Source organism: Zootermopsis nevadensis, unplaced genomic scaffold, assembly GCF_977971745.1.
Source record: "Zootermopsis nevadensis isolate Lab colony 2312 unplaced genomic scaffold, Znev_1.0 Znev_ptg000010l, whole genome shotgun sequence".
NCBI lineage: Eukaryota > Metazoa > Arthropoda > Insecta > Blattodea > Termopsidae > Zootermopsis > Zootermopsis nevadensis.
In genome coordinates, this window is record NW_028259142.1 from 2,132,600 (window position 1) to 2,158,715 (window position 26,116).

Consider the following 26,116-nt stretch of genomic DNA (forward strand, 5'->3'; position numbering starts at 1 on the left):
TGGATAGTAATAGTTGAAGAATTCGGCTTTCAAATTTCGTACTCTGATAAGTAAGTACACTGCTCTACAATTAGGGCTGTGGAGTCGGTAAAAATGTACGCACTCCGACCTAGATATCAAACCTTTAGAAAATACTATTTTAACAATTTCGATACCGTGTGAGCCGCCGAGGGCCTGCAAATCAACCGAATTCTGCAATAAACTTTAGACTTGTATTTAAATATAGGTTATAAGTCTAAAAAGTAGCCTGATGATTCACATGGTGGTGATAACATATTTTTTGGTACTATTTACCATTTTAGTAGGTGTACCATTTTTAATACATATTGAGCTTTTATGAAGGAGTCGGAGGTTTTAGTGCCTACAGCAGTTTGACGAACATAAATCGGTACACGTTACAGCGAAGGGGTAGAAAATTAGCCGTGTTTATTTTCTTTCTGGCGTATTAATGACGTTTGCATCTGTTCCGATTGTGTAGCATCGAATGCTAGCATGACAGCGTTTAAGTCTAAGGAAACAATCTCTTGGTGTACCTTTAGAGGGCTGTCATCAGTTGATGAATTAACCACTTAAAAATGTACGCAAACCCCAAATTCTATATTTAACTGGGCACCATATGAAGTGAATACCAGACCCTTAGCAAGCCTCCACAGAAAAAGAAAATCTGACGAAAGGTGAGTATTTATCCAGGTAGGTACAACGCATCCCTGCAAGCAGCACTACATGGAAGAATTGCTTTATTTTGTGACTCCTTAAAACACAATTATTTCACTATGTTCAGTTTTCTGCCATGGCACAGTGTAAATGTTATCTTTGAATGACATGTTTTAATTTTAACAAGCATCATCAGGTTGTAGTGACATTTTATGTACATCTCTATTTTTTATTGTAGTATTCCAGCATATGTTACTTGTAAAATGGTAAAATTAGTGAAGTTGTAATAAAAATTATGCTTTCAGCAAACAGTTTTTTAAATATATCAATAAAATTGTTTAATATCATGTATTGTGTATTTGTTTGTGACCGTACGATGCAGTGGTGAGTGAGTGTTACTTTTACTTGGTTATGAAGTTTTTTCTTTTATTTGGTTGTTTTGTTTATTACAGTCCATGACTGTAATCATGAGACTTGTGGGGTGAAGGAGGAAAGATAGCGTCTGCCTTTAACACTACAGACTTACTGCATTCCTTGCAAGTCTCAAGATTACAGTCGTGGACTGTATGTTTTCCTGCAACTTGTTAGCAGGTGTAGTGTCTAGGTTTTATGCGGAGGCACATTAGAAATGTAATGATGTTTCAGTCTGTGCATGAGCAGCTGCTGCTATGTGGTTGTGGTGGTATCTCAAAGGCACGAAGATTATAGTGGTCTGTATGTGTGTCATTCATATGCAAATTCTGTATAGTAATTGGATATATATAACACCTTTACAGGGTAATCATTTACTGTTTGAGGTGTGAAGTCCATGATGCTTGTATTTTCATATAACAGAGGACTAATACAGAGTGAATTTGTCATTAAGATGTGCTGGAAGCATCATGAAACCTAGAGTTGTTAGTAATTCATGACATATTTCTAAGTAATTGGTTTTCTTTATAGAATGGAAGAGACAGTTTCACATGTTGCAGAGCGTGGACAAAGTTTGATAATTTCACAGTCACAGTATGCCAAGGTAAGGAATCTAAAGCAGTGTTTGATAAGACAGCCTAAACTTTTGAGAATTTACAGTCAAGAATGTTGATAGTGAATGCTGGAAAACATAGTGGAATATGTGGAGAATGAACCCTATTACGTTGCTGTAAATTATGATTTTTACATTGACTGAGTCCTTCAGATTGGTGACAGGAAGGGTTTTAGAACTGTGTTTGTGAGAGCTGCTCCCACCAACTTGCTGACAGGTTTATGGTAATGACAATTTGTTGGTAGCAGTAGACAGTTCCTGTTGATTACTTTGGTCTTCTCGTGATTTTGTTGATTCCAGGTTATATTTCACGATATAGCAGACACATACCCAACTGATGCAGACATCTGTTGCCGATATTCTCTGACTGATGGGGTCACTGTGTCAGATGGGGATAGAATTGCCCTGTACCGTGTAGGATGGACCTCTGTCCAGGAACACATTGTGTCTGAATGTGTACCAGAGACAGATGCAACTGAACTTCAGGTTCTGTTCAAAGGTATTTCTTTGGTTATGTTTAGGCTTGAGTATGGTAAATTTGGGAATGCAGTTGATATGTTACTCCAAAACTTTGGTAACCACCTGCAGTACTTCACTGCCATGAGAATCTAAAATTTTAAATGATGACTAAAGTGTACTTTATAATTAATGTTACTGTCCACACCAAAGGACTCCATATCAATAATTGACAGAAATATCCAAATTAAGTCCGTGAAGGAATAACTAATTTTATTTGCTAAGAATTCATTAAGTTTGAATTTTTATTGACATTTGATAAACAACTAGATAAGAATTATTTTTCTTGATTTAACATCAGGGAAGAAGGTGACGAATGTAAGGTTTACTTAAATTCCTCTTTGAAAACAACTGTGTTTCAAACCAGTGCTGATTGTAGTGGGGAATTTCTGATGGTGAGTGTATAAAGATCCCTGAAAATTATCCAGATACAGAACTAATTTGATTTAGTAATTGCGGTAAATGTTCAATCATTTGAATTTATAATTATTTGAATTTATAATTATTCATTTAAGTTATGTCAGCATAAAATGGTTGCTCATGTTCTATTCATTCCTGGGCTTAGATGAGGGAATTGTTGGATAATCGGATTTTAAGTGTTGTATAGTTTGGAAAGTTCGTATCATATGATTTGTATTGTACAGCCAGCCAACTCCCCAAAGATGAGAATGAGTTCTATCAGCTCTGCTATGTGACGAGAAATGGCCGAGTGCGTGGAGCCAGCGTCCCATTCCAGTTTTGCCCGCTTTTTGAGAGTGAACTGTGTGTTGTGGAGGAGGCAGATGGTATGGTGGTGGTGAGATCCAGGACAGCTTTTACCGAAGAGAAGCTGAGAGAGGTGAATGGAATGGGTTATCTCCTTAGCCCTCTCCACGACTAAACACTCATAAGATTCCTATGTAAATTGTCAATGTTCATTTTAGTTTTAATGCCTTGTGGACTTGTAAATAGATATTATAACCTCACATTTTCTGTGTAAATTGGTTTTCCTAACCTTGGCACCTGAAAGTGTCCATGTTTGCTTCTCTTTTGACATCCCTTGGATGAACAGCGAACTTTTTTCTGTAAAGTATATGCATGTATATCAACATAATTTTATTCTGTTTGAAGGTTTTTGTAGCAAATGAAATTCTGCAGAAGGAGAAAGGGAACTTGGAAAAGGAGTTGCAGATTTTTAAAGAGAAATACCACAAAGTGTCAACAGAACTTCAATCTGCCATGGAGACGCTCGCAAAGTTAGAAAATGAAAAACAGGCACGTGCTTTATTTTCTGTTTACACGGTCTTTCGATCAAGTACTGAAAAAAGTTAAACATTTGAGAAAGAATACTTATAACAGTGGTTAATTATGATGCAGGGACTTGAGGATGGACTGGAGGAAAATTTGCGTATGGAGCGTTACGTCGAATGCCTGAAGCAGGATCTACTTGTAAATGACAAAGAGAAGAACCAGTGCCTCGCCAGACTGAACAAAGCAGAACATGACGTCCAAGTCCTTACAGCCACTGTGGATACTTTAAGTGCTGTGAGTAATCTGATGAAATGTTGTGCAATGAAATATTCATTACTGTTAATTCGCCTTAACCTTTATCATACGTGAATTGGAGAGCGTAGTCTCCTGTATTGAGGCTTGCTAGCCAGACTTTTAAGTAAATTTTAACTCAAGGATGACACAAGTTAATGCTATGGAGTCACCCTTCAAGACAAGATTTGGTAGCCTGGTATTTGTAACGTGCGTATGAAATGGGACTGTACCCTCTGAGCCAAAAGCTGTCACTACCTGGGGTAGTGCTTGCAATTCAACATTTATATTATTTTTCTTTAAATATAAAGAAGGTGACTGGGATAGCTCATTCAGTATAGTGACTAGCTAAGGCAATGGCCTACGTAAGCGATAACAAGCAAGCTGTGCGAGCTGCATAAGCAGCGGGGAATCGCTTGTTGTGTCCTACGTGAGAGACCGCAATAGAAGCACACGGCCTTTCTGCGCAAGAACCTTCCCTCTACTGCACGCTCAGAGCTTTCTTGCACATGCGCCTTACTGGCCAGTGCAGCGACTCGCGCGAAAATATCAAAATATTTGATCTCGTACTTTGGCCGTTTCCCTCTCCTGACCACTTCCCTGGAAGCTAGGACAGCGCCGCGCAAACAGCCAGTTTGATATTTCCGCTTCACCCACGCAACTCGCGCCGCTCACATTTAATCGCTCATGTAGGACAGCGGGTAGCCTCTGTGTCCAGATTGGCCTTGGGGTCCACCCGGCCTCCTGTCCAATGGGTACCGGGTCCCTTTCCCAGGGGTAAAGCGTGGCCAGGGCATGATGCTAACCACTCAACCGCATCTATTGCCAAGGTCAAGAATGATTAGGAGCTATTTCCCCCTCCCCCAAACGACCTACATGGCATGTAGCGGGACTGCTTTTAATTTTTTTTACTGTTACTATAACCACTATAAAATTATGCTTTCATTACAATGAAATTATAATTCTTTATATGTTCCAGGACAAGGAGTTTATGGCTCAGCTGTTACTGAGTGAGAACAAATCAGGTGGTGTCGGTGCCGAAATTTGCCAATTAAAGGGCCAAGTCGACAGCCTAACTTGTATGTTGGAAGCCCTGAGTCAGAGCAAGGAACTGGTGACGCAGGAGCTACAAATGCAGCAGGCAGTTGGCAAGAAAGTACAACTCAGCTTTTTCTATATTTGTTGCATAATATTAAATAAAGCTTTTATTCTTGTTTGTTTGTTTGTTTGTTTGCTTGTTTGTTTGAAGTTACAACAAGATGTCCAGCGTTTGGAGAGTGAAAGCAGGGAACAGCAGAACAAAATAGAAGGTAATTTGGAATTCTTGGCGTGTTCAGACACTTGATATTGGATGTGGGATGGGCCACTTGCATCGACTTCTTCCAAATGCTATTCGTAAAGACTAGGAAATAATGGAACACTTTCTGTCCGAAGTGAATATAAAACACCGGCAGGATCTGGATTTGAATATGCACTAAACTGTGTTAAATTCTAGAAGTGGTCTGTGAGTTTTGAAGGGATGTTTACAAAATGATTTTGAGCGGAGTTTTTAGGTATGGCAGTGACGGTGCAATTTCTTCGATTATTAATGCCGTAGAATGTAGTTTACATAAAATTTTAGTTGAAAAGCATGAATGGAACCATTTTAGTGCTAAGAATGCGAGACATTATTAATTTCCATTTCATCTGCAATGAGTTTCTAATTATTGTATCAGATACACTTGAGCTTCTTCGTGCATGTGTCACATTATTGAATTATGATGAAACATTTGATTTTATAATTTACAAATGACCCAAACAGTTTTTTATTTGTCAAACATTAGGGTAGTAAAAAGTTTTTAAAGTGTTTTGTGTTCTGCTATGTTGTATTTAGTTCAGAGAAAGCATTACACGTCGATCGTGAGATTTTCGCAGATGTAAGAGACTTCAGTAGAGAATGGTATATTTTATTATTTTTAGTGTTCTGTCTGACGACAGGTAGATTAAAAGTGCAATATTTTTATAATATATGTTGAAGTGGTGCACAGTCTTGTGAAATATAAAGCAAATTGGATGTCCTACTTAGATGAATACTCTGTATGATTCAAGATGGAATTTATATGCTAAACTAAAGCACATTAGTTAGAATAATATGGAAACATTTTATGCCATGCACATTACCACAAACTGAAAGTGGTAGAAAAATCAATGTATTAGTATACAAACCTATTTGTATAGAATAATTAATAATGATGGTACAGTAAGCATTTGCAGGTTTATCGTAGACTGTAATTTGACATTTTGGAAACAATATTAAAATTGTATAGAAATACATTACATCTTCAAGGGTAAATACGCACGCCTCTGAAACCTTTTAGTAGCTTTAATAGATGTTGATCTCGTGATGGTGGCACAAGTTGTGTGAGATGGTTGCAGTGTATTGGTATGTTTTGTAATGATTGTTTTGTTTTACTTTTAGAATTGCAGAAAGAGAATGTTATACTTCAGGAGCAGACTTTGTGTGCTGAGAAGACTTCAGAAGAGAAGATAGAACAGATGAGTGTTCTAGAAAAAGAGAAGGAATGTCTGTTAAGGAAACTTGATGAGGCAGTACGTAACACAGAGAGAGAAGTATTGATGGTAACTGAAGTATATAAAAGGCGCTTAAAAGAAGTACGTCAGACTTCAGGTTTGCAGACGAATATCATTTGGCCCGAGAAAAAGGCAGAAGAGAGAACTACAGAAATTGTTGAGAAAAATCATTTAAAGAAGGACTTTGTAGAAGCAGAATGTGTCATTTCTGAAAGTAAGCAATCTCTAGCACAAATAATGGGTGAGAAAGCAAGTTTGGAAGATAATTTGGCAAAGGCTCTTGATAGGGAGAAGAAGTTGCTGGACCATAATGAATGTCTCGCCACACATTTAAAGGAGCTGGAAAATGAAGTATCTTCTTTAAAATTACAGCTGCAAATGTTAAATAACGAGTGTGAGAAAAAGGCCCACTTCAAGGAAGTTGCCACAGATTTAGCTCACAGAATCATGGACCTAAAAATAGAACATAAGGAGATTGTAGCCAATAGGAATGTGCAGCTGCAAAGAATCGATGCGATAGCTGAGCGACTTTCAGAACTGGATTTTGAGAAAATGAAGCTGTGTTGTGAGCGAACTGATATGTCAACTTTTTGTGACGTACGGGAGGACGAACTTGCCAAAATGGTCGAAAACTTGACATCTTTAGAAAGACGTCAAAAGAATAGTTATCTGATGGGAAGTTTCTCTGATAGTTCGGATGCAGAGAGCTTGAAGGAGAGTGTTGATGAGCTATTATCATTTGTGGCAAGCTACAAGATGAGGATCACTGAGATTGATCAGCAAATGAAGGAGTTGGAAGATGAAACGTCTGTCTTATTGCAACAGCAGTCCGATGCTTTGGAAAGGAAGAATGAGTATGTGAAATATTTAACATTATTGATGTTGGTCTTGTTGGTTTTAATGCCTGAATATGGAGGCAGTATGCTCCTCCAAGACGTTGGTTTGTTTATTTATTTATTCATTTATACGGTGGTCTAGCGGTTAGAACGCTGGCCTTGTAATCCTGGGGTCTCCGGTTCGATTCCAGGCGGTGCCCAAATTTATAACTTGTGTTGGGCAAGGCCGTGGTCTAGGCAACACGGAGTTTTCCTCCGTGGCATCCCAACAATTACTCCATTCACACACAGAAGAAGGCAATGGCAAACCACTTCTGGATCATCTGCCAAGAACGTATATGAACAGGTCCCAGTCCGAGAAAAGGATGGAAGGATCCTGTTCATATGGACCTGTCGTCAGACAGAAGACTAAATAAATAATAACCAGTAAGTGCCTGTGGCATCACAACCAAAAGACCAGCGTGGACATTTTCACTACTGTGAGAATCTCAAATAGCATATATTTAACATTAATTCCTGTTTCAACAAGAGTATTTCTTTTTATTTATGTTTTAACGAGAAAGATTGATTTAGTGTGCTGAAATGTGTATGTGTGCATGCATATGAGTGAGTTATCTTGGTATTTACTACCACATATATACAGGATGAGTCAAAAGTATATTTACAAACTTTGTGTGTGTTTTCCAGGATCAAAAAGAAGAAATATTCCTATGAACATGGGGTTCACAAATGTTTCATTTCCTAAATAATTGCCAAAAATAAGTTTCAATGAATGACTATGTCAAAGTGGATCCAGCTTCCAGCAACGGTTTTCAATTAACGTTTGGCCAGGAATTGTTAGCAACATGCTTATTGGTCCACACATGCTTCCATCACATCTAAGAGGACCTTCATATCGGCGATTCTTAAGAAGACACTAGCCACGTCTCTTGAAGATGTACCACTGAATACAAGAAGACAAATGTGTTTTATGCACGACAGAGCCCCCAGCTCACTTCTTCCGTCACGTCAGAGATCATCTCAATGAACAGTACCCTCAGCGATGGATTGGAAACGGTGGCCCAGTAGCATGGCCACCGAGATCACCGGACCTGACTCCATTGGACTTTTATCCGTGGGGTCATTTGAAGTCCGTCGTTTATGCAACACCCATAAACAATGAAGACGATCTATGGGAATGTGTGCCAGATGTTTCGAGGAAACCCTGGTGTGTACGAACGAATCAGTCAGTCTTGTGTACGACATGCTTGGGCATGTGTGGAGAATGGAGGAGCAACCTTTGGGCATCTGTTATAAAGAAACATCCCTGTTTTTATACTTGGCAGTAAAGGCATACATTGAAACTTATTTTTGGCTATTATTTTTAAAAAGAAGCATTTGGGACCACGTGTTCATAGGAACATTTTTTTCTTATTTTTGATCCAGGAACACATACACAAAGTTTGTAAACATACCTTTGACTCACCCTGTATATTGAGTTAGCAAGTCAGGTTGCTACATGTATTTCTTATCTCATAATTGTGAATAATGTTGGATATAATTTTGAGTTCTGAATATTTACTCTGAAGGTTCAAGTTACATGAGGAAGAACTGCATAACAAGCTGATTGAGTTACAAGAACGTGAATCTGAAATGGTGCAGGAACAGGCAGACCAATTAGTAACACTGCACAATCAGTTGGATCATACTCTAAATCAGAACAGTGAAATGCTTGCAACTGGGTGCACTAGAAAGGAAAAATTGGCTTCGGCAGTGAACGATAAAGCAAAACTGCAGCAGAAATTGGAAGAACTTAGCAGATTGCAAGAACAGGTGGGTTCAGTATCTCGGTCTTAACACTATTTGGAAGTGCCTGTACTAGGTGCGATCGGAAAGTTTCAAGACTGTGTCAATAGAGGGCGAACCGGATGTAGTACGAGCTTCTGCCGCTAGGGGGTTCGGCCTACATTCATAGTGAATCAGTGTGCCAGCCGGCATCATCGAATTAGCATTTGTTTCTTAGTTACGGGCGTTTTGGTAGTGCATTACACCGACCCTCCTGCGATTTCAGAATGGCAGATTTTCATGAACAAATCAAATTTTGCCAAAGACTCGCCAAAACGGCTACGGAAACCTATGAAATGCTAAAGCAAGCATTTGGGGAGTACGCAATGGGTCGTGCACAAACTTTTGTGTGGTTTTCACGTTTTAAAAATGGCCGAACCTCTGTCGATGATGACGAGCGTTCTGGACGACCATCTTCGAACACAATGCCCGAAAATGTTACGAAGATTCGGCAGGCCATTCACGAAGATCGACGTCGTACCATCAACGACTTGTGCGACATTGTTGGGATAGGCTATGGGACCTGTCAGCTGATTCTAAAGGAAGAACTCCACATGCGACGCATCATGACAACGCGCCAGCGCACACCGCCCTCAAAGTTCGGCAGTTTTTGGCCTCAAACACCATGGCCATCATCCCGCACCCTCCTTATTCACCGGATTTAGCTCCGTGTGACTTCTTCCTCTTCCCAAAGATGAAAATTCAGCTAAAGGGAAGGAGATTTGAGACGATAGAAGAGATTCAGGCAGAATCGCAGATGGTGCTTGACAGGCTGACAAAGAAAGATTTCCAGGGATGCTTCCAGGCTTGGCAGCGGCGCTGGGATCATTGTGTTCACTCCCAGGGGAACTACTTCGAGGGTGATGGATGAATTTAATACCTGAGATAAGTGTACGTGTTTTTATAGGCGCAGTCTGTAAACTTTCCGATCGCACCTCGTATGTAAGACATTTTAAAAAATTATTGTGTCTGCACTAATTTTGAAATTGTTTACTCTTTAAAGTCTTCATGAAAGAGTTGGGAAACTGACGAAGGATCAGAACACCATCATACAAGTTTTACGTTCTTTATGTCTTGTGCGCCCATCAACTGGTGTCATTTTAGACATTTAATTTTGGTCTGTATCAGTCCAGTATAACAGATGAATTGGTATGTAATATGACATATTGATCTTATTACAGTCTATACCTTTTATTTGTAAACAATTCTTAAAATCATGAATATGTGATAGAATGCAAGAGAAGATAATTTCTGGCTAGTGTCCCGGATTCTGTTCTTTCTTTTAGACATTATCTTATGTTTAGTTACTCCTATGCTTACAAGAAATGTGCTGTACACTTGTTTTTTGGCAGCAGTCTGGTAGCGAAAATGCACTGGAAATGAATACATGCCTCGAGGAAGAGCAGCAGTTGAAGTCGCGACTACAGTTGGCAGCAGTGGAGTATAAGAAATTGTACACTGAGAAGCAGAAGGTAGAGAGGCGGCTTGCAAAACTATGCCACAAACTGAACAATAAAAGAGGAAAACCTTTGCCTGCATCAGAGCAATCGGAGGCAAAATATCAACCAGCGACTGGAGAACTGATATCTCTCACAGGTTACAGTGATGAGTTCCAAGAGTGACACGTAGGTCTTCAGTAATATATCTACTGACCCACAAGCCAGAGAGATGACCCATTCTAGCAAACAAAAATAATAAAATTATATGCATTAATTTTGTAGGTTATTTTGTGAATTAAAATTTTAGGGTATTCTGTATTGAGGCACTTTACAGGTTGTTAAGACAAAAATCATGCAGCATTTTTGTGGGAAAACTTTTGAAGACCAAAAAGTAAATGGAAGGATAACATTATGTTTCTTTCAGGGAAATTGGTGATGAGGATTGGAGGTAGATAAAATGAGTTCAGGATGATGTTCAGTGATAATCTTTTAGTATTAATGGTGTTGATCCTCTGGGTTCTGCTATGAGAGAGTTTTTCATTTCATCCATCATAATTACAGTGACATGCTTAGTAATAACGTATGTGCCGAATAGTTTTAATGTCATATACAAATAGTGCTACATGGTTTCTAAGCAAACAAGTGTTATATATTTTTTATCTTAAACAATTAAAATGATTAACAGCCAAATGAAATTCATAATTATAAGTTTTAAAATTAAAAACGGATACATTCATTTTATGAAATTTTATAATGGACACATTTCAGTTACAAAATTTTCTCATTATGATCATAGTATTAATTTATGAGGTCTTGTACTTCAAAACTTTTACTACTGAATTTAATTTGCGTAACCAGACACTTGACAGTAGGGCTTGCACATTTGAACAGGAAATGGCTCTGTATGTTGCAAATAAATTTTGCCATAAAACAAAGAAACTGAAGCATAGAATCGCACAACACAAAGGAGCTGACAGTAACAGAAAACTACCTTAATTAAATGTTACTGTTTTTAAAACATAATTCTGTCTGTCACCGTTACCAAAGAAATTACTGTTGTATGACTCGGTACACCGTCGGAGGAAAATCTATTTACTTTTAAGCGTATTTTTGTTTTTCTTCATTTATACAGGCTTCTGTCGTACCTCAAGTTTATAACGTATGAGACAGGTACTTTTGTAACTATCCGAATTACAAACTCTTGGTTACAGTGCATATAAAATTACAAAGTTTCTTTATGAAAACATTATTTTAAATTAGTTCATTAGTGCACATAACATTCTCTTGAAAATATTTTATACACTATGATTTAGGACATTAATTCACATTATTTTTGCAGCAATGCTACAACAAATATAACAAGATTTATACAAATATACATTGCTTGTTTGAAATAAAAATTGATTTGGAAAGAAAGAAGGAAAGAAATTATTGCTTTGTAGAAAAGCTAGCTATAAATTAATCTGAATGTGAGCTTTTATAAAAAGTTACAATTTTGTTGTACCATTTGTACAAGTAATATGAATATTCAAATTAATTTATAGCTTCCTTTCTGCCCATCACTCATTTAGTCTATTTCTCTTGTTGTTTTTTTAAGCATTTTCGCTTGTAAAGCGGTTACGTGGATAAGTTATCCCTTCACACAGATGGAAAGTAACAAGTTATGACTAGAACCAAGATGACTATGTCAATGTTGGCACTAAGTATTGACTGGGCTCTTTGTATTCCCACCACTGCTGGTGGTAGCAGAAGTGTTCCGTCTTGCATTAGCTTCAAGGTATGCCAAACGTTTCCTTCTAACATCCTCTGCGTCAACACAGCTTGTTGCATTCCTCGATTCAATGACGACTTCACTCGAGCTTCTTGGGTCGCAGCTTCCGTAACTGTTGGCTTCGCACCCTTCACAGCTACTGGGAGGATCACAGCCTGAAATGCATCAGATGCTAAGCCAAGAACTTGTAATATTGTTATGGAATTCAGAACAGAGATTAAAATTCTGATATCTTCTAAAAGTTGACTAACTTGCAAACCTTTTCCACTATCATTTTCCGATAAATATGGACAATTCGTTGAAGCTGAAAACTACAATCTGATGAATGTGATGGTATGAAGATTTCTGTCTTCTGGGTTGTTGCACTGTGTGGTCTGGTCGATGTCAACCAACGTTTCAGAGGTCATACTGCCTCCGTCATCAGGGTGATGAATATGCCAATAGGGTGTGTGGGACTAGGTTTGTAGGAGCCGGACTGTGAATGGAGTAGCCTGGAAGCCACTTATTCACACTCTTCGAGGGCTTGAGAGCGATCCAGAGTGCACCGCCAGAACCAACCAGACCACTAACCTGGCCCCTTTTTCAGGGCCCCGATCACATTCAACCGAACTCCAGATGTCCCACCGGACGCACTTCCAGAGCCCCCCTCTCTCACACTCGCCCACGCGCTCCTATTGGTCCACTCCCACGCCTGCTCCCATTGGCTCAGAGCAGGCTACTCCATTCACAGTCCGGCTCCTATAAACCTAGCCCCACACACCCTATTGGCATATTCATCACCCTGATGATGGAGGCAGTATGACCTCTGAAACGTTGGTTGACATCGACCAGACCACACAGTGCAACAACCCAGAAGACAGAAATCTTCATACTCACCGCTGTGAAAACTACAATCTGATGAAATTGGTGGTACTTAAACTAGCAACATAAAATATACTCTTGACATACGAAGCATGCTACTTAAACTAAAAGTGTTTAGCGTAACTTATGACGCCTATTTTTGTTTGAATGCTTCAGTCTTAACAGAGAGGTCGCCATAAAATAATGATTATATAAGTTAGCAACCTTTAAGAGAATTGTCAGACTACATTACTTCCAGGGCTTGAAGGCTGTGAAACACAATCTTAAGGAAAATTTTATGTTTTTCAAGAGCTACTCCATAAGTCTGTCTCATTTGTCTTTTCTGGGCAGTCTTAAGCCTTCCGTTACCAGGTCTTGAATAGCGGATTTTAAGGTAGGGCAGTAGTGAAGAAAGTTTCAAACACGTGATGTCCAGGATCAGAAATGTTTGGTTCTAATACCCGAGTGCTGACTTCATTACTTATTGGTGCTCTTTGTTGGAACTGGAATAAGGTATTGCATCCAATACGCAACTGCTTTGCCATCCATATACGTGAAAAAAGTAACATTTAAATTTCAAAATAGTAATTACTTATATTTGTGTTTCTTACTGTGAATACTCTCATATTTCTTACAGCATTGTCTCTTTTTAAATTTGAAAAGTAACTCTTCAAGAGATTTATACTTCAGTTGCTTCAGCCTTGTCTCGGTCTTTGCTGCGAATACTTTATGTTAGGTTTCTGAATAATAGCTGATGACTTACATTCAAGACTCATCTTCAAAGCCTTTTCTAAATCTAGGTCTTCATGTTCTGAGACTGGACTGGCACCCTGAAGGCTTAGTCTGAGAGCTTGCTTTAATTCTGTTTCTTCGTCATCATTGGTACTTTTCAGAGGTACTGAAGATGAAACTTGCCCATGGCCTTTGAGGCTAAGGCGTAATGCTTTCTGCAGGTCGACGTCATCCCGGTTGTCTGTACTCTCGTTAGACTTAGTTCCTGCATTTCTCGTGCTCGGTGAGATGGGCACTTGCAAGGATGTGTCCTGCTCAGGTTCTTCCTCTTTTTGGTTCTCGTGTGATCCTAAACTCAATTTCAGAGCACGCTGCAAATCCTCCTCTGAACTTCTGTCATGATTAGATGCCATGCTGCTTGCATTCTGACCCTTTACTAATCCCAGAAATTGTGGTTTCACACTTTGAACTGCTGGAACTAACTTTAGTAAGGCATCTGCTTCACATTCAGGAAATAATCCGAACACTACAAAAATGGAGTAACCTGAAACAAGGGAAAAAAAAGTACTATGCAGCAGAGTCCTTGAGTAACCGAGTTTTTCGCTAGTCGCCAAATCCCCACGTTTTACGGACTCCAAATATTCATTACCATGTTCACCAGAGTCCAACATAAGAACCTATCCTAAGCTACCTGAACCCAATCCACATTCTCAAATGCTTTTTATTTAAACTAATGTTTAACGTTAACCTCCCATTTACGCGCAGATCTTCGTATTTTCTGACTAAACCTTTATGTAAAACTCGTCTTTCTGCATGTGTACTACATGTTCTGACATCTCGCAGACTTTATCAACAAATAAACATTATAAAATAATATTGTGCATGTACGTCTACTATGTCGTAACTCCACGCGGACTTGTAGGTAGATTCTAATGTATCAGATTGTGTGGTAATGAAAGCTGTCATATGCAAATGAACTTCACTGTAAAGGGACACTAGAACATGTTTATCCAAGTCCTAAAAATGAAAACTCTGGTAAAATTTACCTTCCTGTTGTAGCTGTGCCAAGAACATTGCAAGATACGTGTCGCTTATTAACTCCGGTCCAGTCAGCAATGAATTCAAGTTGAACCACTGCTGACCAAGGCGACGAATTGTAAACCAGTGGTCACGGTAGTTGCAGATATAAGCTTGCATTGCTCTGTAAATTAAATTATCATATTATATGTGAATGATTAAAGTGGTATTCAAACCATCAAAATGATTGTTCACATTTCACATGAAATTATTAAAACAATAACACGATACAATTTTTCATAATGTTGATCCATCCACATTTACTCTTGAATATTCTGAAGAAAAATTTTCCATAGAAAATGAGTCAGCAAAATTTTTGCTGTATTATTTGTTGAGAACTTCAATGAGCAACACAAATTATGAATTGTCACACTAGTAAATTATTCATACCAAAAACTCAAAACCAAATTCAGTCCATCTTATGGAAATTGTAAATGCATGAAGGGAAGACAGACCAATCACTACGTGCATGTGTCAATATTAAAACATGAGTGACAATTTTAATATATCATAATTACTTAAGAGAATTATTAAATTCATATTAAAACCACATCAAGGATGAACACCAATGAAGTAGAAGGTACTTACTCTGGACACTGCTGTGCTTCTAACGCTCTAGGTTCCGTGCTATTATAGGGTATCAGCTCCAAACCCCACACTTCAAGAGCACTACTGATCACTTGTACTGAAAAATATCCACTGTCATCATAGTTCCCAGATGGTTGCTGCAACAATTGGAAGTGACATACATCTTGCTACTGACTGTAATGTAATTCTCGAAGACCAAAGAATTCCTGAAGAAAAATATTACATATAGAAAAAACTTGATATTAGAAACTGAGGTGCGCTTTCTTGTAAAGAGGGCCACAGAAGATACCAACACACATTCTCTCAATATGGACTTGGTGGTTAATACTGAAAGACAATAGAATAATTAGCAGAAAATTAATTAAGAAATGCCCAGCTTTTTAATGGAACCCAAAGGTTTACCAGTATTCACAGGAGCCTGCCATTGTTGTCTGATCCAGATGTGTCCAATCTTCACCCTCCAACCCTACTTTCCTAAGATCAGCTTTAATATTATCTTCTTGCTGTAATTAAAATGTGTGCAGGCACAAATGATCTTTTGTATAAGTACAAACAACTTTTGAGGGACAGTGCAGGAAACAATTGTGATCTACTGTGAAGTAAGAATAGGTTATGTTAGCCAAATAGAAGCACTTACTATACTTCTAACCTAATAGGCTGCTATCCTTCCCTCCCTAATTTCCCAAGGAAGAAGTTTTATGCAATGTCAGTCTCTTTCAGGTAGGTGTCTTGTCTAAGTAAGATGGATAGGAATGCAAGCAGCACGAAATTGTCCTATTTGAGACACACAGAATGATAAAATCTTTGTGGGAGGAATGAAACAAAGAATAACTATCCTATAGAAAAAGAAATGTGGAACTGTAAAAAATGGGCGAGGCTTCCCCTTGGTGGAAAGAGCCTCTTGTGGGTTGTGTGATGAGGGAAGGTATAAGTACCTTCATCCAAAATGTTGGATCTATGTATCTTATACCTGCTTGACTACTATAAGAACAAATCTAATCACCTCTAGAAAGCGTCTATAGTCTTCACTGTCTATTCCAGATTCTGCCATTCTCAACCTCTCTTCATCGTCCATCTGTTGTGCTAAGATTGCCAAGTCAACAGGTGTGAAGTATGAGCCTTGCAGCAATGCATTCAAGCAATGTTGGGCACAAAGTGAACCCTCTTGCTGCAAAAAATGTAAATGAGCAATCAGATAACATCAGTTAATTAATGTATTATGTACTGAAATAAAAGCACACATTTGTAGAAATCACAGACAAGGAATTACTAAGTACAATAATTATTTTACACAAAACTACACATAAGAAGGAGTAATTTATTCCCAAGTACAAGCAATCAAAAAAATTATGACAAACAGTTAGAGTTGTTCTGCAACTGAAACATATTCTCATTTCAGATATAGGTTATTGGAACTGAGAAACAAAACGCATATCAATAAAAATTATGTACAGCATCAATTACACACTTCATAACCAAACACATAATAAGACATTAAATTATTTATCCATACCTTTTCGTGAAATATTGCTTCCATATTGTAGACGTAATAGACAATGACCAATGAGAGCCAAGACAGTTTCCAGTGTTTCGTGTTCGACTGTTGACATTCAACATGGCGGCATGTCGTCAGTGCTGTGCTGTGTCGTGGTGAGTGAGTTCGTTTAAAATATTTCTATTATAAGAGTGGTATTTATATATTATAATACATATTTTTATATAATAACATCAAAGAATCCTATTTTTATAATTTTATGACATTTGTATTATGTATGTATAGGAATATTCTTATTCCAAAATATTAACGAAGAAGACATTGCAGCTTTTCCTAGTTTACTAGTATAGCAACCTTTTGAACTCCGAAGTTGTGTCTGTTTCCCGGTGTTAGTTTATAGACGGAAGAACATTTCCCTTGATGGCGGTATAATTTAAATTATCATTGCTTTAAATTGTAAGGTGAAAGTACGCGAATGTGTTTCTACCTTAATGTGCGTTGTATTCAATGGCCCACAAAACAACCGGAACATACAGTTTCTCAGACATTATGAAACGGTTTTGTATTGCGATGAAAGTTTTTATAAGTAAACTATAAGCAAGGCAATAATCATTTACTGTTTTTGTAGTTTGCTGCATGTGTAACATTTTAAAATTGAAATTTATATCAACATGGAGAGTACATTGAGTTGTTTTTATTTTGTTTCAGCTTGTGTACTTGTTAGATTAGAAAACGTTCAACAACGATCAAGGATTAAAAATAAGCCGAACACAATCCGCACCCAGCACGCATTGAAGACATCTGAGGATTTTGCCAACTTTTTTTCTCACTTAGGATCTCCATTAACATAAGTGACTCCAGACTTCTTACTAGCAATCAGTGTTTGTTGTAGGCGTTATTGGAATTATTACAGCACTGCATTAATAACTGTTGATTGAACTGAAACTGTAAGGAAACCGCAATTGTGTTTTTTACGTTTTGTACATTTCCCCATGTAAAAGGCCTATAGCAGGCTACATGTTGTATTATATCTACTATATTCATATAGGTATACTTCACTCAAAGAAACGTTCTGTGATACGTCATTCTTAAGCCGAAGTTTATAAGTACAGAGATAATCAAACTAAGATAACTTGTCAAAGACTATGTCCAATAATCCTCAGTGGAAATCGTTCCAGCCGCCAAGCATGAACTCTGACACTGCAATACTGGACTTCAAATCTCTGACGATCCCCAACAATTCCACCACGTCATCAAGTTTTCACAGCTCCCCCAATGGAACGAATTTCAATAGCAGTAGTAATCATTATCAAGTTGCTTCATCGGCTCCAAAGGACTCCCCTAATAATGCATATAGTAACAAGGCAACTTCTAGCAACCATTACTCACCCAATTACAGTTCATACTCCACCTCAAATAATGCAAGAGGAGGTGGGAGGTTCCCAATTGGCACATTCACAGGAAATGAAGGATGTAGCAATATGTACAATGGTGACAACGTAGCATCTCCTTCAGTAAACACTACTGGTTCCTCAAATAATTCCAGTTACAACGATTCTTCACTTGGTAATCAAGGCACGCGCGAAACTGGCATCATTGAAAAGTTACTGGTAAGTACAGTCCAGTAGCATACAGAGGTATTTGAAAGTGATTGTGTCAAATCGAAATTATGAAAAAATGAACAGATTGAATTTGCACTTCAGATACCTAAAACAGAAAGATTAAAATAGTGAAATGGTGTTTTGTTTTGTATTGATGTGAAGCTTGGTTTCTCACGTTAAGGGGAAAAACTGATTAAGAATGTTTGAGAACATGGTGCCTGGGATGATGTCTGGATGCAGAGTGTGACAAATTCTTGTTTGAACTTGGAGCCAGCCCAAAAATTTGTGAGTTAGAAGGTTTTATATTACAGTGGCTGACATAGAATTCAGTGATTTACCAAAGTGACATTCTGATGTGGAACAACAAATGTGGCACTGAATGACATAGTCAGATGGTTGCCTGAAGACCAGTAATCACGATAAGTTCTTCATGATTTTCCTCAGGCCATCCAGGAAAATATTTATATTAATTTAAATTAGGCCATGGCAGCTTTCTTCCGTATTATTAACAATTCATTAATAATCCTATCATTCAACTCTGTATTTTCTGAGCTCCTGATAGCCTTTCTATATAACAACATATACATAAATATATTTTACTTTCTAGCAAAGATATTTTTTGATGTAAATACTTCTATACAGAAGGGTCAATCGGCAAAAAAGCGTAACGAAGATGTGTATGATCCATATCAACGATGTGTAAATATGGACCGACAACAATGATTATGTTACATAAGAAACTAATTGTTACATCATCTGTTTATTCGGCATTGTTGTTTCATTACTGCTGTCAACAATCCGCTTTCATTATTGCGGAAAGAGCTGAGCTGTGACTCGCTTGTAGAAGAAGTGCGTCGCAGACTAGATAATTTTGTGCTGGTAAAAACGTTTTAGAATATCACAAGTACTTATCTTATATAAGAATTATTACATTACAGAGACGTGTTTACGTCAGATTCTTTGGAACCGTGGTTCCACTGTCAACTTTTTCTTCTGCAATACTGCATAACATTAATTAGTGCATAAGCCAAAGTTCTCGCCACCTTATGGCATTGCTTGTGAAATATCCACCAGTCGTTCACTGTAATATATATGAATGTAAATGACTATTACATAAAGAACGAAGAATTTGGTCAGATTGTTTGCTGTCTCGATACAAGCAGCTCTTTGGCATGAAGATGGTTGTCTTCTGGGTGGTTGCACCAAGTAATCTGGTAGAAGTTTACGTATGTTTCAGAGGTGCTTGCTGTCTCATTCATCAGTGGTGACAGACATGGCACAATAACCAAGAAAAACAGCCGTCTTCATAATGACTGTGAGAACCTCAAATGGCACAGTTGTTGAACTGGGTTTAAGAAACACTAAAAATAATTAGTATTAAGAATAACGGGCACCATGAGAAAATATCTAGGCTTCATGGAAGTTAGTAGGATAATAAAATTGAGGAAGATGAGATGGGCGGGGCATGTATGAGGGAGAAGTAAGTGCACACAAAATTTTTGTTGGAAAGCCTTAAGGGAGGATATTGCTTGGAAGACGAGGGTATCGATGGAAAGGTAATAAAATAGGGTGGTTCTTTGTTGACTGGATTCATCTCATTGGGGATAGGAATCAGCGCTCATCACAGATGTTAATGAATCTTCCAATCCATAAAATGCAGTTCTTTAACTGCTGCAACATTTACCATTTTTTTAAGGAAGACTTGCTTCTTGGATTTACCATTTAAGGGAATTTTAATTTAGAAATGTTAATTGGTGAACTGAGTGCTTATTATTTATATGTTTCTTGTCCAAAGATTTCTATCTTCTGGGTTGTTGCGCTGTGTAGTCTGGTAGAATTTTACCAACGTTTCAGAGGTCCTTGCTATTCCATCATCTCATTGCTGTGATTATGGAGGCAGGAAGTACCTGTCAAATGCTGGTAAACTTCTACCAGACTACATGGCACTACAACCCAGAAGATAACCGTCGTCAAAATTGCCATCGTGAGGACCTGAGATTCTACTGATTCTCATCCATTTACGCAGTCATATTTTGCATAGCAATTGTGCTTTGTAATTTATTTCTTAGTTTGGGAAGTGAGTATATTTGCATTCTGTTGGCGTCTTGAATCCAGTCACTTTTACTTCTTGAAATTTTGCATGCCTCATTTCTTTTGTAGTCCTAGGTGTATTTTTCTGTTCTGAAGTTAATTTCAGCAGCTGTAATTCTGGTTTTATCTTTTGTTTTTATTGTTCAATATATCACTCATACCGTCACGGTGGTCTAGCGGTTAGAACGCTGGCCTTGTAATCCTGGGGTCTCGGGTTCGATTCCCGGCGGTGCCCGAATTTATAACTTGTGTTGGGCAAGGCCGTGGTCTAGGCAACACGGAGTTTTCCTCCGGGGACTTCCCCGGTTTCTCCGTGGCATCCATTCTCACACAGAAGAAGGCAATGGCAAACAACTTCTGGATCATCTGCCAAGAACGTATATGAACAGGTCCCAGTCCGAGAAAAGGATGGAAGGATCCTGTTCATATGGACCTGTCGTCAGACAGAACACTAAATAATAATAAGATGAGGTGGTCTACCGGTTAGAACGCTGGCCTTGTAATCCTGGGGTCTCGGGTTCGATTCCCGGCGGTGCCCGAATTTATAACTTGTGTTGGGCAAGGCCGTGGTCTAGGCAACACGGAGTTTTCCTCCGTGGCATCCCAACAATTACTCCATTCACACACAGAAGAAGGCAATGGCAAACCACTTCTGGATCATCTGCCAAGAACGTATATGAACAGGTCCCAGTCCGAGAAAAGGATGGAAGGATCCTGTTCATATGGACCTGTCGTCAGACAGAACACTAAATAAATAAAAAATAAAATATCACTCATATAAAAGTATTTATAAAGCTAGAATATTATAAATTTGTATTCTTGTATGTTTTTAGACTTCCTGTGATTTGAAAATTGTGTTGGGAAACTTTTAAAAAAGTTTTCTGTTGACATCAGTGAAGCTGTTACAGCATCATTATGCCATTGGAACACAATTTCAATTCTTTAGTTCACCACCTGTGTCACTGATGGAAGAAGTACGTTGACTTTAGTGATGATTACATTGAAAAAGGGGCAGATGACATATTGATTAATTGTATGTGTGGTGCATGCATGTAAGGAAGCTGGTTTCTGTCAAGGAAAGTTTTGATTTAATATGTAAGCTGTAATGATATAATATTGATAAAATATATAAAAATAAAGGTCATAAGTTGTATTATTGTCATTATGTCAAAACCAGAATTGTAGCTTATGTTTTTTTTTCTGTGGATGCTACAGAAGTTAATTCTTCAGTATTCACTGCGTGTGTGTATTCCATAATTTCCTATGAAGAGTTCTTCTTCTATGGCTCTCCGGTCCGTATTCGGTCCATGGCCTCCTCAATTCTCCTCTTCCATTCGGTCCTCTGTTAGGTCCGTCTGTCCGAGGCTTTGACTGAGGTCTCGAAACATATTCCTTTTTACCAACCCCCAACCTGGAGGACCAGGGTACCTGTCTTAGTCTGACCTCTCCCCCTCGACCAATCTGGCTAGGGAGGCCCTACCAGTAGCTCTTGGGGTCACCGAGGTACTCAAGCCCCACCACCACGACAAGGTGCAGGTACCATTGAGTGGGGCCTATGAAGATTTCAGTACTTTTAAAATATTTCTTTGAATTAACAGATGTCAAATGATACAAAATCTATCTTAAATTGTGTGTGTGTTTTTTTCAGCACTCTTATGGATTTATCCAGTGCTGCGAACGTCAAGCTCGTCTGTTCTTCCACTTCAGTCAGTTCAATGGTAATATAGAACATCTGAAGATTGGTGATCCTGTTGAATTTGAGATGACATATGACCGTAGGACTGGCAAACCAATAGCAAGTGCTGTAACAAAAATAGCACCTGAAGTTGTAAGTAGCACACGTGCACGTTTGGAGACAATTCATCTTTTTGTTCACTGATTAGATGATTTGCGGTACAACTCGATTATCAGGTGTTCGCACAAATTAGGTGATCTCTTTCATGATTTCATCATCAGGTGCTGAGCGAAGAGCGCGTCACAGGCACAGTAACAACAGAACTGCGCAGCGAAGGCTCAGGCGGTGATACTCAAGGACGAATCAGTTATGAGAACCGTGGAGAGTGCTTCTTCCTGCCTTACAATAAAGATGATGTGGAAGGCAATGTTACCTTGTGTTCGGGAGACAAAGTCAGCTTCCAGATAGCTACCAATCAGCGGTAAAGTTTAATATAATTCTGATTTAGCGTTGTCAAAAATTTTATCTTCTGTATAGTTCTGTGTGATAACACTAGCTTGGCATCGCTCCTCTGGTTGACCGCTTTATGTTTGTAGCAGTGGTAACTTGGGGGCCTGCCACATTCGGCTGGAAAACCCCGCACATCCCGTTAAATACCAAGGTGTGGTCTGCTCAATGAAGGAAAGCTTTGGTTTCATCGAACGAGCCGACGTAGTTAAGGAAATCTTCTTCCACTTCTCAGAGGCAAAAATGAAAGAGGAATTGCGACTTAATGATGACGTTGAATTCACTATCCAGACCAGAAATGTGAGTGCTTTATGTTTAAGTACTTAAAGAGTGTACAGTTATTGAAGAGGAAATATATATTTAGTATTAGGTTGTTAATATTGGGGTATTTTGATGATCTTTACGTCAAATTGTATGGAGAATGGAATGATTTGTGTGTTCGAGTAAAGATTATAGGAGTAGCTAGAAGATATTATGTTGCAAATGTCAGATCTGTTGAACGCTTATTGAACCACTGATGCAGGGTAAGGAAGTAGCTTGCAACATCACAAAGCTGGATCCAGGCAGTGTGGTGTTTGAAGATTTGAGTACAGACATAGTGAAGGGACAAGTACTGAAACCATTGGAGCGGGGGCAGCAACCGAGACATCAGAGCGACCCCTTACCGGGACGTATCCGCTATCGTGCGCCCGATCATTCAGAAGTCGAGGTGCCGTTCGGAGACAAGGATCAGAAAAGAGACTTCACTCTAAAGTAAGTGCAGTGATGGAAAGAAACTTCAAAGAAATGAAGCATTCAGTTCAGATTCTGTGGGTCCCTATGCAGAGAACTGGAGTGGATTCGGGGGGGTGTCAGGCAAAAGAAAGAAACTAGCCTTTGGGTGTGATGGTGGGTGGAAATTCTATAAAAAGGATAGTACGAAGCTCTTCCCTTCTGTTCTTTGTCTCTAATTGGTAATTTCCTTTGCCTGGTCCTTCCAACTTTAGAAAACCACCCTCCTCTAAACAGTCCACATAGCATCGCAACCCAGAAGAGCAACGTCGACTGCTTCGTAGCTATCGTAACGTCATATCCGATGTAATTCCGAGCTGCTGTTTAAACATGTTTTGCTTAATATCTGTAGTGTGTATGTTTGTGGGTTAAACCAAATATATTCATTGCTATAGAAGTATATATATGTAGCATTTGTGGCAAAAGGAAAACATCTGGTTTGTTAAAACAGGCACGGAGACTGGGTGCAGTTTCAAGTGGCAACCGATCGCCGAGACCAGCTACGCCGAGCCACCAGCATCGCTCTGCTTGATGAATCATTCTTGGTGTCTGGAGAGCGCCGGGAACAAGGCATTGTGGCAGCGCTTAAAGAGGGGTTTGGTTTTCTGCGCTGCACGGATAGAGATGCACGCCTCTTTTTTCACTTCAATGAAGTTCTGGATGTTGAGCGTGAAATTTGTGTTGGTGATGAAGTAGAATTTACTGTTGTCCAGGTACACAGCGATATATGTATTTTGTATATCTTGCATACTCGTATCTTAACGTAGGATATCTTATAGCAGTGATTTCTGGTGTTCCATGAAAGGTGCCACACATGAATTACCGTAATGATAGATATCGTGTAATCGACAGAATCAAGAATTATTGTAATTAGAGATAATCGTAAGTCAGCAAGTGATTTACTTCATGCTTCCATTAGTTGTATGTTTTATTCATGGGTTCCATCTTTGAATTTTTAGTTTTAGCGTAGGTTGACTTTGCTGTTTGATTTCAGGATCAGTCGTCATTTTCCAGTAGTCGCCAGAGTGCGATTCGTATTAAACACTTGCCGCCAGGAACAGTTCAGTTTGAGACTATTACTGAAAAAAATGTGACTGGTGTTGTAGGCAAAGAAGCGCCTCTCGCACCCAATGGTTGGGGATCCTGCAGTTCCGCTAAGACTGGCAGCCAGGTTAGTTTCCGCCCTAGTATGTGAACATAGAGACTTCTTTCACATGTTGATATATGTTCTAAATGGTAATGTTTTATGTTCTTGTGCATATTGCATATGTTACGCTCTTTCTTTCTTTCTTGTAGTCTCCAGGAACTGGTGAAAAATCTGCAGAATCAGGTGTTATCAATTACCAAGTTAATGGCACGAAGAAAACTATTTTCTTTTACTCCAAAGATTGTGATCCAAAGAATTTTCCCAGAATTGGTGATAAGGTGAGTCGTAACATTAACAAATCTTCTATTTATTTTACTTTTATGCGTTTAAATGTAATCTTAAATTGGCCTGCATGAAATAACTCTACTTTCAGACGGTAAGGATTATTGCCGAAGAAAAAAATATTTACGGATTGTGCAGAAAATGTTTTTGTTGCAGGGAAGTGTTATGATGTACGTACTTTGTGGTGTGAAACATAAAAATTTTAACTTAAAAAAGAATTATTATTTTGCATTATGAATGTGACACTTCATTTTGGCGTTTCATATATAAAATGTGGTTCCTTTGAAAGCTGAAACATTTATCCATTTGTAAAGAAATCTCTAGCGTAAAATAGCATTTTATATGAATTTTTTTTCTTTGAGTCTGCGTTTTTACACAGAACAACGGGGAAATCTTGCGGGGGTACTTTCATCTGCTCAGAGTAGGATAGTTTATAATGGTCTTATTACAGGTGGAATTCAACATCTGTCAAGTGAAACGGAACAAGGAGCTGCTTGCGATTGATGTGCAGGTTGTCGGCAAGAATCAGAATCAGACAAAGAATGGATTAGGGCGGTCAAATAGCCTGCCCCACTGTCAAGGTTTTATCGCTGCCCTTAAGGATGGTTTTGGCTTCATCGAGACTATCGATCATGACAGTGAAGTGTTCTTCCATTTCAGGCAAGGGTGCCAATTTTTTTAACACACATCTAAATAATAATTAAAAATTTGGCCCATACCTAAAAAAAATAGTGAAAAAGTAAGATCATTCAGTGTGCACAAAAACACACGTGTGGTTAATCACTTGTAATAAACATGTTTGTTCTTTGAACGTGACAGAGTTTAGGTATACGAAATAAATGACTTAATACACAGGCTGTTAAAGAGAGGAAAGTTAAAGCCACCATACTTTTAGTGTCATTTAAAAGATGAAGGGTATATCATGTAGAAAACATACACTTGTCATTTTACGTAGGGCAGTCAATAAGTTCCCAGAATTGTGGTATAGCACTGTAAAGGTAGGACATATGGCAACGCTTACCTAATCACCTTCAAAGTAGGACCCTTGCGCGCGCGCACACTTGCTCCATCGATCCTGCCATTGTTGGAAGCACCGGCGGAAGGTTTCGTTTGGAATCTTCCGGAGTTCGGCCGTCGCATTCGACACATCGCCG

General features: G+C 38.6%; 3 protein-coding genes and 1 long non-coding RNA gene across 7 annotated transcripts in view; 3 read left to right on the forward strand and 1 right to left on the reverse strand.

Annotated features, from left to right (window-relative positions):
* Positions 1-11,452, forward strand: LOC110829537 (uncharacterized). Its single transcript, XM_022063330.2, has 11 exons — positions 1-50; positions 1,597-1,669; positions 1,979-2,177; positions 2,839-3,032; positions 3,305-3,448; positions 3,551-3,718; positions 4,695-4,871; positions 4,965-5,025; positions 6,174-7,140; positions 8,691-8,934; positions 10,299-11,452. Exons 2-11 carry the CDS (start codon positions 1,598-1,600, stop codon positions 10,566-10,568), a joined length of 2,496 nt encoding a protein of 831 aa, XP_021919022.1. The 5' UTR covers positions 1-50; position 1,597; the 3' UTR covers positions 10,569-11,452.
* On the reverse strand, positions 10,962-17,019 carry LOC110829540 (ataxin-3). 2 transcript variants are annotated; one of them, XM_022063346.2, is made up of 6 exons: positions 16,907-17,019; positions 16,397-16,561; positions 15,394-15,530; positions 14,775-14,929; positions 13,760-14,272; positions 10,962-12,311 (listed from the first exon to the last, which is right to left on the reverse strand). In XM_022063346.2, the coding sequence occupies exons 1-6, from the start codon at positions 16,928-16,930 to the stop codon at positions 12,085-12,087; spliced, it is 1,221 nt and encodes a 406-aa protein (XP_021919038.1). In that variant the 5' UTR covers positions 16,931-17,019; the 3' UTR covers positions 10,962-12,084. The 2 variants fall into 2 exon arrangements, with proteins under 2 accessions (XP_021919038.1, XP_021919039.1); XM_022063347.2 differs by lacking the exon at positions 16,907-17,019 and adding an exon at positions 16,685-16,785.
* Unr (cold shock domain-containing Unr) overlaps positions 16,964-26,116 on the forward strand; it is a 14,832-nt gene continuing 5,679 nt past the window's right edge. Inside the window, exons 1-10 of one of the 3 annotated variants that reach the window (XM_022063325.2) lie at positions 16,964-17,043; positions 17,597-18,498; positions 22,229-22,408; positions 22,537-22,736; positions 22,852-23,062; positions 23,286-23,515; positions 23,985-24,246; positions 24,528-24,704; positions 24,830-24,958; positions 25,414-25,622. In XM_022063325.2, the coding sequence (XP_021919017.2) occupies positions 18,034-18,498; positions 22,229-22,408; positions 22,537-22,736; positions 22,852-23,062; positions 23,286-23,515; positions 23,985-24,246; positions 24,528-24,704; positions 24,830-24,958; positions 25,414-25,622 (2,063 nt within the window). In that variant the 5' untranslated portion in view covers positions 16,964-17,043; positions 17,597-18,033. Of the gene's footprint in view, positions 17,044-17,596; positions 18,499-21,435; positions 21,555-22,228; positions 22,409-22,536; positions 22,737-22,851; positions 23,063-23,285; positions 23,516-23,984; positions 24,247-24,527; positions 24,705-24,829; positions 24,959-25,413; positions 25,623-26,116 lie in introns of those variants that run through there. The other 2 variants (XM_022063326.2, XM_022063327.2) reach the window with 2 other exon arrangements.
* On the forward strand, positions 18,505-21,039 carry LOC147874173 (uncharacterized). Its single transcript, XR_015534452.1, has 2 exons — positions 18,505-19,368; positions 19,727-21,039. It is a non-coding gene; the product is annotated as an uncharacterized LOC147874173 (long non-coding RNA).